Below are 12293 nucleotides of genomic sequence, written 5' to 3'. Positions count from 1 at the left end.
TATGGTCCAGCTCTCACATCCATACATGACCACTGGAAAAACCACAGCTTTGACTAGATGGATCTTTGTCGACAAAGTAAAGTTAGATGGGAATAAGATACCATCTGCCCAGCTTGATGGTGATGAGGAAATGAAATAATACTGATTCATGTGAAAAAGCTTTGTGAATCATAACATATGCTGTAAAGTAATGGCAGCAGCTTTAACTTTCAGTGTTTCCTATGTGCTGGTACTTCAGGAGGGCCAGACACAGCGAGTTTAAGAGACTCGACCAGCCCTTGGGCTAGTGAGTGGAGGAATCTGGATTCAAACTCATGGCTGCAAGCTCCAGAGCCCATGATCCTAACCTCTGGGCCAAGCTGCTTAAGTGGTTTTTCGGTGCATCAACCAGAATTGACATCCTTTTTAAGACATCAGTCTAGGTCCATATTGTCTTGATGGTGCTGTAGGAGGTGGTGGGGGAAAAGCGCAGGGGACAGAAAAGATCAGGAAATATCCACCTTCCCAACCCCTCACCCCCCAATCCTCAGGCCACATATCTGAGGTGGATTTAACACTTTCTCCAAGGAACCACATGGCTACATCTGAGAGACGTGGGACCTAAACTTCATTTCTCACTCTCCGCGCTCCTGGGTTATGCATCCTTGAGACTGTTTAGGACTCTGCTCTAGCAGTTGTGTGTGTGTGGTGTGTGCGTGTGTGTGTGCGTGCACGTGTGGGCAAATGATGCGAATGGGACATATAGCCTTTCACCGGCCACTTTCACAAAATGACCATCTGAAAGCCACTGAGCGATGGCAAACATCCAGCCAAGGAGACCAAAGAAGTCAATGATGATGTAACAACAAGATGGAAAACTAGGCAGCCGCAGAAATTGGACGAAGCCTATGCAGACACCTGGACAGACCTGTATGAGATGATTTAAAATGGAAAAAGCGGGAAACAAAATTGCACAGATATCCCGGTTTCATCTGTCAGAGACACATCAACACAGAAAAGGCGCACACAGAATGATAAAAATGGTATAACTCTTGGCATTTGCAGAAAACACTCACTTTTTCAGTTCTTACAGAGATGAAAGGGTCCACAGTAAGTTATAATTTGTCATGTTTCCAAGAGGCAGATTGATTCAGTGGTACATTAGGCAGCCAAGAATGGCTTTCCTGGTGCTGCATATGTGGTTTCTGGGGGCAAGTCCAATTCTCCAGTGGTATTGAAGAATTTTAGATTTTTCCAAAAGCTTCTCAGTATATCTGCATTTAAGATGAAGGGTTAACCCTAATGAAGTAGTACTGAGTTATAAAAGTGACTAGGAAGCTTTGAAAAAAGTCTTGATATTTTATAGTACTTATTTTATTTATAATAAAACGTTTTATATCTGAAATATTTCAAAACTAAGTGCACCAAAAAATTGGGGGAAAGTTTCTATGTGGAGATGACATGAAAATATAGCTTCTCATACTTGTACAGAGTTTTCAAGTAATTTGCTTGTTCTGAATAAAAAGTAGCTTGATTCAGGACTTCCTCGGTGGTCTCGTGGCTAAGATTCCGAGCTCCCAGTGTAGGGGGCCCGGGGTCAGTTCCTCGTCAGGGAACTAGATCCCACATGCCACAGCTAAAGATTCCGCATGCTGCACAAAGGCAGCAAGTAAGACCTGTCACAGCCAATAAATAAATATTAAAAAGAAACCATGTGTGGAATATGATGCAAACATTTTTCTAAAAAGTAGTTCGAGCTTTCTGTCTTGCATGCTCTCGCGCCCATTTTACAGATGAGGAAGGTAGAGTTCAAGGGTTTAAATAAATTACCCAAGCTCACACAGCCAGAAAGTAGCAAAGCTGAAACTGAGCCTTGCTTTGACTGGATCTCCTGATGATGCCCTTTCCACCCCACCGTTTGGGGACCAGGGAATGTGGGTGTGGCTTCTGACCCCCACCCTGGTCTTCCTGAGAGTCCAGGAGTGGCTGGAAGCTCCAGCTGGTGCTGCCGACCCGGCTGGGGAGCAGCGACAGCCGGGGTGGGGTCTGGGGAAACGCCGTGTCCACATCTCCAGTCAGCTGGTGGACCTTCGCCAGGAATGAAGACAGCTTCTCATAAACAGCAGAGGGTGGAGTTTCCACACTGTGTCCCATGGAGCAATTCACCCTGTGTCCCACTGAGTGACATAAAGTGGGCTCTGGGATCGGACGCACCTGGGTTTGCATTCACGCTCTGTCACCCAACGAGCTTGAGACTCTGGGTACTTGCCCCTGCTTCATTTTACCTCTCTGTCCAGTGGCGATAATAATGATCTCTCTATATATTTTATTGAAATATAGTTGACTTACAATGATGTCTACTGCACAACCTAAGTTCTTTGAGGAAAGGGTCCTACTGACGTGCATCTCCCCAGTGATGTTTACAGTGCTGTGCGTGGCAGGCCGTTTAAGAGCATTTACCATGTGAGTTGCAATTATGACTGGGCTAAGGAGATGCTGAATTAAAAACTACGCAGGTCTTAGAAATCACTTGGTTTGGCTTCCTCCAAAGGAATTTTTGAGGCCCAGAAAGGTTAAGTGAACTGCCTATGTTCACAAAACGAATCTGGTGGAAGCAACAGGGTGGCAATGACTAGAGCATGCGGTCTTCCCAGGAGGGACCAGCGTCCCCAGCTCCAAGCCTGCTGTGTTCTCTCTGCTAGGTTGTTGCCAAGTTCTCACTGGCACTAAGTCATTCTACAACTGTAACTTCAGGTTGAGGCTCTACTCAAAGCAGAGTAGATGAACCAGATGAACCAGAATTTTCTTCACTGCCATGGGAGTTGAGTGTGGCCTCCATGGGTATCTGCCTGGCTCTGACTTTTTTTTTTTTTAAGGGGAAAAAAAGTATTTTATTGAATCACAAAACTGAAGAGTATAGAGGTGGACTGACTTCAGATATAACTGAAGCCAGGTACCAAAATAATTATCATAATGCTCATTCTTGCTATTTAATCTCTCTCTCCAAACCCTAATTTCATAGCTCTTCCTTCTTTGTGTTGCATTCAGTTTTTTTTTATTGTGATAAAAGTCACATAATATAAAACATATTATTTTAACCATGTTTAGCTGTACCGTTCAGTGGCACTAAGCACCACTTAATGTACCACAATTGTACATTATTGTAGAATTCTCACCATAATCCATCTCCCAAATTTTTCAGCTTCCTGAGCTGAAACTCTGTCCCCATTAAACACTAACTCCCCATTCTCCCTTCTCACCACCCTTGCCCCTGACCAGTGGCACCTATCAAATGTACTTTCTGACTCAATGAATTTGACAATTTTGGGTACCTCGTATAAGTGGACTCAAACAGTATTTGCCTGTGCCAAATGTATGTTGGAACGCAGGCTTCTTCGTGGCTTAGCCGTAAAGAATCTGCCTTCTATGCAAGAGCTGCAGGAGACTCGTGTTCGATCACTGGATTGGGAAGATCCCCTGTAGGAGCGCATGCCCACTCCAGTATTCTTGCCTGGAGAATCCCAGGGACAGAGGAGCCTGGTAGGCTACAGTTCATGGGTTGCAAAGAGTCAGACACGACTGAAGCGACTTAGCACACACATGTTGGAATGCATTATTAAGGTTAACTTAATATATGCTGGCTCTGACTTTTCAAGGTGAAAAATCTTGGAGACTAAATGTCATGGAAAACACAATGGCTTGCTCCTCTTCACCTGCTGTGTCATCGAGTGCTGGGTTTAAATTGGAAGATGAACCTCTTGGTCTGGAATACTTATCTTGCACAGCAACAGGCACACAAAGGTGTTATTCAGAGAACATCTGGGGTTCTGAGGAGGTCATGGGGTTGGGTCCACGGTGTGGACACAGGGCTCTTTCTCGCTCCAAGTGGCAGCTATGCCCACCATGTACTTCTCTGGAAGCTTGGTCAACCCAAGGGTCAGCGACAACGATCCTAGGACGGGCCTAGGTCACAGGTGCACAGATAGCCAGCGCCTGACGGCACTGTGGGTGAACCAAATTATTATCTGCAGTGAGGACAGTCTTATCAGGGAGAAGGAATCCTTCACCCTTCGGCTCTGGGGGCGATCCCATGCTGCCTCGGCAACCAGTAGCCCCCAAGGCACCGACAACCAGGCTCTGCCCGTGATCCGTCTCCTCCACCTGCCTCTTCAGTCATTCCAATGAGACTCTCTCAGCGTCTCCTTGAGAGGAGACCCCATCAAAGCTCAAGATCTGGGCAGGAGAAAACGTGAGGGCTGAGAAGCCAAGCCCAGATCTGCCCCACAGAATCCTTGGCACAGAGTGGGACAAGTGCTGGGTTTGCACTTAAATCTGGGGGAAGTCATTTCTGCCCTGGGGCCCCTTTTCCTGTGTGAAACGAGGGAGGGTGAGCCAGAAGCATTGACATCTAATATCTTGTGTGTGTGTGTGTGTGTGTGTGTGTTAGTCGCTCAGTTGTGTCTGATTCTTTGTGACCCCATGGACTGTAGCCCGTCAGGCTCCTCTGTCCATGGAATTCTCCAGGCCAGAATACTGGAGTGGATTGCCATTCCCTTTTCCAGGGGATCTTCCTGATCCAGGGATCAAACCCAGGTCTCCCACATTGCAGGTGGATTCTTTACCTTCTGAGCCACCAGGGAAGCCTAGGGGTGGGGGGTGGGCCAGAGCAGGCGCTCTGCCGAATGGGGCAGGGCTCCCTCTCCCTGGCGTTTGGAACATCATGGGATGCCCCTCCCTCATGCGCTCATGCCTCATATATTTACTTTTCTGAACCTCCTTGGTGTCAGCAGGTAAAAGTGACTCAGAGTTTCAGGGCTGTAGACACAGATGTTTTCCTTCAACAGGAAACCTGGAGGGGTGTTTTCTTTGACTCTGGTTAAAGCTCCTTTTGCCTCAGGAGTTTTTTTTTAAATAGAGACACACACAGTTAGTCTAGTTGTTCTGACACAAGCCTTCACTGCAGCATCCTCCCTGAACTGGCACAGAGATGGTAGCTCAAGCAGACGCTCCCTCTCCCGTGGCTTGCTCCGGGCAAGAGATGTGCCCCCTGATTTCGAGGGGAAAAATCTTGCAGACTGATTATTTTCAAAAAGCCCTCTAGGGTGGGACACCACGTAGTGAATGCATTTGGAAAGAGAGAGATGACTGTCTTCCGTTTCCCCAAGGTGGGCCTCTTTGTAACTTCCTTAAAGATAGTCTGGAGGGAGTTCACCTCTGCTTGCAGGGGGAGGACTGTGAAAATGGCATTGCTAAGCCTTAGTTTGATCCTGACTGTTCTGTGGAACCCAGAGTATGGGAAACACCTCCTTTCCCACTCTTCATCACCCAGTCTATAACACAGATGCTTGACATCTTGGAGCAGTGTGCCATGGTAGACAAGGCAACTCTGGCAGCCAGAGAGAATCTGGGCTCAAATCTCTGCTCCGACACTTAGAGCTGTGGAGCCTGAGGAAAATAGCTCGTTTCAGTCTCAGTGTCCTCATCTGTAAAATGTGGAGACTGATATCTCATATATAGCCGGCATGAGAATGAAATGAGATCAAATCATACAAGGTCCTGGCGCACTGTGGCTGATGGCTGAGGCCTCCCTGGACTGGGTTAGAACCGCTTTCTCTCTCACAAATGGTGTTGCCTGGTCAGGGTGTGCTCTGTCCTCCAGCTGGGGAACCCTCTGGTCCTTTCTAACAGGAGGGAGTAGGCCCAGGGGAAGCTCTCTGCCTTCCACACCCAGGAGTTAGAGGTGATGCGGGGGCCAAAAGCCACGGGTTGGGGGGGAAGCAGACACTTTGAGTAGCTGTACCCCTTGAGCCATTAAAATGATCCATTAGGTTGCTGAGACCAGTCCACCCACGCCTGGCTCTCATTTATCTCCTGCAGCCTCGCAGAGTGCCTGACACCTACTAAACACTTCATAAACTTAAAAAAAAAAATAAGTAAAGAGAAAGTGCTGACAACATAATTCTCATTGAAGAAATCAGAACAAAATTAGGGGCACGGTGTGATGACAACTTGGCAACAAGGACATCCACGAACACGCGCAGGGACACGTGGGATGGGGGCACAGATGTGGCACAGCGGGAGACAGGCCGTTTCCTTCTTCCTTTAGAATTCTGAATAACACATTAAAGTTACTTTAGGAACACAAATTCTCAAAGTCAAGAAGTACCTTCTCATAAAGCGACTGGAACCTGTGAGGGGAGGAGGACACAGGTGGTTAGGCCCCCTCCTGCTGAGGGAGGAGGTAGACGGGCCCCTGGGCTGGACACCTGGGGTCTGTCAAGTGGAGGGAAACTGAAGCTTTGTTCTCACCCAGACACTCCAGGGACAAAGCGAGCGGCAGGAGCTGAGCTCTGCTGAAGTGAAGAGGGAAGGTGACCACTCGGGTGACCACTCCTGAGGTCAGGAAAACTTCCCTGTCTGCACGTGCACAGGAAGGCTCCTCGGGGGTCACAAAGGGAGGGGGTGCCAGCCCATAATAAGTGTGGACATACCCCAACAGGCCTCTGTGGTGGGGTCCATCTTAACAAAAAGTTGTACTCATATCTTGGAAGAGTCCTAGGACAAGTCCCATGTGAAAAAAGAAACAAAATAATTAGCCAAATGTAAACAAAGGCCTTCAGAGAAGGCAATGGCACCCCACTCCAGTACTCGTGCCTGGAAAATCCCATGGACGGAGGAGCCTGGTGGGCTGCAGTCCATGGGGTCGCTGAGGGTCAGGCACGACTGAGCGACTTCACTTTCACTTTTCACTTTCATGCACTGGAGAAGGAAATGGCAACCCACTCCAGTATTCTTGCCTGGAGAATCCCAGGGACGGGGGAGCCTGGTGAGCTGCCGTCTATGGGGTCGAACAGAGTCGGACACGACTGATGCGACTTAGCAGCAGCAGCAGCAAACAAAGGCCTTAAAGGACTGTCCTATGTGAGTGATTTAAGTCACCTCTCTACTGCATGCCTCCTTCAGGACTCCCACACTCCTCTCCAGGTGTATCTCTGCCTATCTTCTGACTTACTGTACTCCTCCTCACTAGAGAGGGCTTCCCCAGTGACTCAGTGGAAAAGAATCCACCTGCAATGCAGGAGCCGCAAGAGACTAGGGGTCAGTCCCTGGGTGGGGAAGATCCCCTGGAGGAGGGCACGGCGACCTATTCCAGTATTCTTGCCTGGAGAATCCCATGGACAGAGGAGCCTGGCAGGCACCTCATTAGAGAGGATGCCTATTCCCTTTGTCTCCAGGTGTGTATTTCTGCCTTGCTTCTATCTTAAATATTAATAAACAAACTGTTTCTCCGTGTGTTCTCCCACATGTTGTGCTCTGCCTCTAATAAGAAACTTTGTACCTGTTATGACAGTTTTTGCCTCCTTGAAACATTCTTGCTTTCAGATGAGGGAAAGAACCAGGGAACTTTGCTTCTAGCCTCTAGCCCCTGGTGGTCTGGTGGTTAGGACTCCTGGTTTTCATCCAGATTACCTAGGGTCAGTTCCTGGGTAGGGAACTAAGATCTCTCTTCAGGACCATTCACTGCTCTGCCTCCAAGATCTCTGCCGTTTCTAGCAGATCTTAGGGAAATTAATCTCTCTGGGCCTCAGTTTCCTCAGCTGTGAAAAGAGGGTAATAACTGATGCTCCACCCATAGGGTTACTGCAGGGTGGTCTATGAAAGGGCCATGGTTACTCCTACTTTTCACCACCTTTTCTGATGGGTTTGTTACAAGTAGTGCAGTTGTTCAGTCATGTCCATCTGTTTGCCACTCCATGGGCTGCAGCCTTCCAGGCTCCTCTGTCCATGGAGTTCTCCAGGCAAGAATACTGGAGTGGGTTGCCATGCCCTCCTCAGGGGATCTTCCCGGCCCAGAGATTGAATCCAGGTTTCCCGCATTGCAGGTGGATTCTTTACCATCTGAGCCACGGGCAAAGACCCTGGTAGTTACAAGTTGAGGCCCACTCTAAACTTTAGCACATCACTGCTGGGTGCTGGACCTTTAACGATAAAGGATGTCAGACACCTGCTAAAGGCAGCCAACACCCTTCCAAGGGATGCAGTGGCCTCAGAATCAACCTCAAGCCATTCCATTTCTTGTCTAGAAACAGCTTTTAGGGGAGAGAGAGAGAGGGAGGGAAAGGTCTCGATTAAATCCAGTTGGAACACAGCAGGAGGTGATGGGTGGGAATAATAACACAAAGTTTGCTCTCCTCATCCACATTTACAGGGCTTCCGCACATGTTCTTTGTGGTTGAGGGACAATTTCAGCAAAATTCAGGCATCTGGTTGGGCGGGGGAAACCACAGCATGGGGCAGACCTTAAAGACTGGTCTTGATGAGCAATGATAAAGCGTGTCCCGCTACCCAGCCTCCCTGCTCCTAGGCTGGTGGGGAGGCATATGGAGAAGTGCTTTGGATGTGGGAGCGCACTCCGTAACCTTCTGGCCCAGGCTCCAGTTTCACTGGCAGGGCTGGAGTCTAGAGGGATACAGGGACTCCCCTGGCTGTCAGGGCTGGGGATCAGGGCCTGTGTTCCCAGGCCAGCACTTTGGCTGCCGGCTTGTCCTCCGCCAGCCCCTCCCACCCCAACGGGTTCCCAGTCTGAAGCCAGGTCTCTCTGTGTCTCCCTCACTTGACTGCATCTGGGGATGAAACCTGAATAAGCATCTCACTAGGGGCTACAGTGCATATTCTTGTTTAGAAATGAGGGTATTGTGCGGTGTCCAGAGGGGAAGGAGACCTTGGAAAGAGCTACGAAAAGTTTTCCTGAGAAAGATCACACAGGATACCAACAGTATAAGCTTTTCTGACAATATGAATAAGGAATGTAAGTAATGACCATTCTCTTTGCCTCAATATTTCTGCTTGTAGGAGTATATCCTTGGGAAATCATCAGGGACAGGAAGACTGACCTGCAAAAATGGGTATGAGAGCACAATTATATTTTCAAGAAGACAGAAACAACCTGAGTGCCCAAGAGTGGAGAGTTTCTTATGTGAACTGTGATACACCAGGGAGCTATGTAAATGACATTGTGGAAGAATGGCTAGTGACCTGGGAGAAAGCTCCTGACACACATTACCTTTAAAAAAGCGGGAAACAAAATTGTATATGCAATATAAACTTAATTTTGTTTCTTTTCTCTAGAAAATCAGATTTCCAAGTCTCAATAGCAAACCATCAGCTAAATGAGATTTCATGTAAATCATCACATATTTAATTTTGCTTTTATAAAAGCTACATTTGGTGGGGTTAAGGCTGGAAAGAAATATTCCAAATTGCAAACAGTGATTATGACTGGTTGTGTGACTAATATTTTATTTTTAATACTTCTCTGGATTTTTCTCAGATGGACATGCATGGATTTTAAATCCAGAGATAGATGTCATTAAGACAAAGATACAGAGCTGTGAATCGCAGACAGCACGAAGAATGTGACCCACGGGGGTGGTACCCAGAGCAGACAAACTCCTGGCTGGGGTTTGAGCTCCTTAAACTATAAATCTCCCAGAAGCCTGCAGGGGCTCCCAGCCACAGTTTGGGTCAGTTTCTCCCCATGGGTTTACAGGACACTCATGTGCCTGATCCAGGCATTTCAGCCTTTGGTCCCAGTGCTTCGAGTTTTAATCCTTTTCCAGAAGTAGTAGTTGTTGTTTATTCACTAAGTCATGTCCGACTCTTTGTGACCCCAGGGACTGTAGCCTGCCAGGCTCCTCTGTCCATGGGATTTCCCAGCCAAGAATACTGGAGTGGGTTACTATTTCCTTCTCCAGGGGATCTTCCCTACCTGGGGACCCAACCTGTGTCTCCTGCATTGGCAGGCGGATTCTTTACCACTGAGCCAGCAGGAAAGTTCTTTACAGAGGTAGTTCACCTCTAAAATGCTGAAAACACTGACCAGCAGCCACTCCCACCTCAGTGGCTTTCTTCATTAATGGATCAGAAAGAGAGAGAGGCCACCAGGGTAATAGAAACTGCCTGGGGTCACAGAACAAGGGAGCACAGAAAGCCTGTGCAGGGGCACCTTGGCAGGAGGGAGGGGAGCAAGAAGACCCAGAAGAGGCTGGGGGAGGACAGAGGGGCTGGGAGGGCGGAGTGGGCGACCAGGATGGAGAGAGGTCTTTGAGTCACTGCTGTGTAGGCGAAATGTCCTAGCAAAGAGGACCCCAGAGAGAAACAGCCCCCTTGTAGGGAAAAGCCAATTCTGTGTCCGTGTTGTAACTGTTTCTTTGACTTGCTTTCCTTTGCTTTTGTTATTATTTTTAAAATATGTAAAAAATAGAATGGCCTGATTCAGAGAATCCTGCCCCTCTGCCTGACTGTTAAACTAAAATGCCTTTGTTCAGGACCCTGTCCACCTGTGGACAGCTGGAAGGAAGAAATGAACACACCCCCTGCCTGAGGCCTGCCATTCTAGGAAATATTTGCAAGATTCATGGCCTTTTTACTTTGCTTCCTCACTTCCCCCATCTCTGAGCTATAAAAGAACCTGGCATCCAGCCCCTGTAAGATGGTTATTTTGAGACATTAGTCTCTCATCTTCTCAGATGGCTCTCCAAATAAATAAAGCAGCTTCCTTGCCTCAGCACCCGTCTCCTGGGTTTACTGACCTGTTGTGCAGAACAGCCCGATGCTGCGTAGACAGATCACTGCACCAAGGTTTTCCCCACCCTAGCCCAGCTGCTACCCTCTGGCTCCCGGCCAGGGCAGCACATTACCTCATTGTTGGTGCCCACGTCCAGCAGCACAGGGAGGCACTGCCGCGGGTTGACGCCTCCGCACGCCGTGTACAGGGCCAGCTTGCCCACGGGGATGCCCATGCCGTAGCAGCCCAGGTCTCCCAGGCCCAGAATGCGTTCCCCGTCAGTCACCACCACCGCCTGGAAGGAAAGGCAGGACATCTGTACAAAGCGCCTGTTTGTGCAGCGTGTTGGGCCTGACGATGATGCTTACTGTGGGAATGGCAGGGATGTGTGTGCTCAGACGCTCAGTCGTGTCCGACTCTTTGTGACCCATGGACTGTAACCCTCCAGGCTCCTCTGCCCATGGGGCAGGGGTAGAGTAGGATAATCAAATAGTTAGCTTAGAAACCCCAGTAGGGAGGGAACTTTAGGGGGCTTTGAGAAACCACAATAAGACTAATGATCACTCAAGAAAATAATGAGAAAATTCTGAAGCACTGTGGGCTTGCTTCACTCACAAAGCAAACGAAGTCCCTTAGCATCAGAGCCAGATTGGCTTGCTTAACAATAAAATCAAGACAACTTGCTTAGCAAGTTAAACTATGCAACAGAAGCACGAGACAGGCCCCCAAACAAAACAATGGAGGCATGAGACCTACATCCTGCCCAGTGAGCTCAGTTAATTAGTAACCCCCAAAACATACTCTTTGGCCCCTAAGACATGTTCTTTGCACAATGACCCCCAAACAATAAAACAGTAGTAGCGAATAAGGCCTACAACTTGCCCAGTGGTGTCTTCAGGTTAATGACCCTCAAAACATGCTGTGTGCACACAAAAAACAATCATTTATGGAAAGGTGACTTTTCAAAATGAAAGACCCTTATTGTCCTGAGACCTGAAAATATTTTTCCCAAGTGCTATGACAGTCCTGGCTGGACCATACAGGGACGAGAAAACTTCCCTGCCCTAGCTGGGGGAGGAACTGATGAAGGAAACATGACATCTACTCAAGAGAGACAAAGAAGATCTTCTCCCTCTCCCCTCTCTTCCTGTGATTATGAAAATGCAACCCACTGAGTACTCAGGGCAGTGAGAGCTGGCCGGGAACCTTGCAAGTGAACCAACTCTAATAAACTTTGTGTGCAAAGTTGTTTCAATCATGTCCAACTCTGCGACCCCATGTAGCCTGCCAGGCTCCTCTGTCCATGGGATTTTTCAAGCAAGAATACTGGAGTGGGTTGCCCTTTCCTTCTTCAGCGGATCTTCCCCACCCAGGGGTTGAACTCACATCTCCTGCACTGCAAGCAGGTTCTTTACCGCTGAGCCATCCCTGAGTCAGGGCACTTTGCAAAAGACACCATGCTAAAACCTGGGGGAAGGAGCTTCAGTTTGCTTATCTCTAAGATGAAGAATGTGTGGACCCAGCCCTTGAAAGGAATGGGCAGAAGAGAGATGGAATGTGTATATTTATACTGACTCTGGGGTAAAGTATGAGAGCCGTGTCACAGCTCAAGAGCAGCAGAGACAGAGAGAAGGGAGAGGCATTTCCTGCAGGGCAACCCTTCTTGGATGAGGGGGAAACACATGCCAGACCTTGGAAAGGTGGAGATTACCCATTTGATGCAAAGGAAATTATGGTTCAGGGTGGA

The 12293-nt window shown here is 48.3% G+C and overlaps 1 protein-coding gene across 2 annotated transcripts in view; it reads right to left on the bottom strand.

The window, feature by feature from the left end:
- Positions 1–12293, bottom strand: part of ME3 (malic enzyme 3, NADP(+)-dependent, mitochondrial) — a 227795-nt gene that overhangs the window by 54246 nt on the left and 161256 nt on the right. For both annotated transcript variants that reach the window (XM_010853159.1, XM_010853160.1), the window contains exon 5: positions 10680–10841. In XM_010853159.1, coding sequence (XP_010851461.1) covers positions 10680–10841 — 162 coding nt within the window. The remainder of the gene's footprint in view (positions 1–10679; positions 10842–12293) is intronic.

Source organism: Bison bison, unplaced genomic scaffold (assembly GCF_000754665.1).
Source record: "Bison bison bison isolate TAMUID 2011002044 unplaced genomic scaffold, Bison_UMD1.0 scf7180017864324, whole genome shotgun sequence".
Lineage (NCBI taxonomy): Eukaryota > Metazoa > Chordata > Mammalia > Artiodactyla > Bovidae > Bison > Bison bison.
Note: the sequence above shows the minus strand (reverse complement) of the source record. Positions and strands in the feature narration are given on the sequence as shown.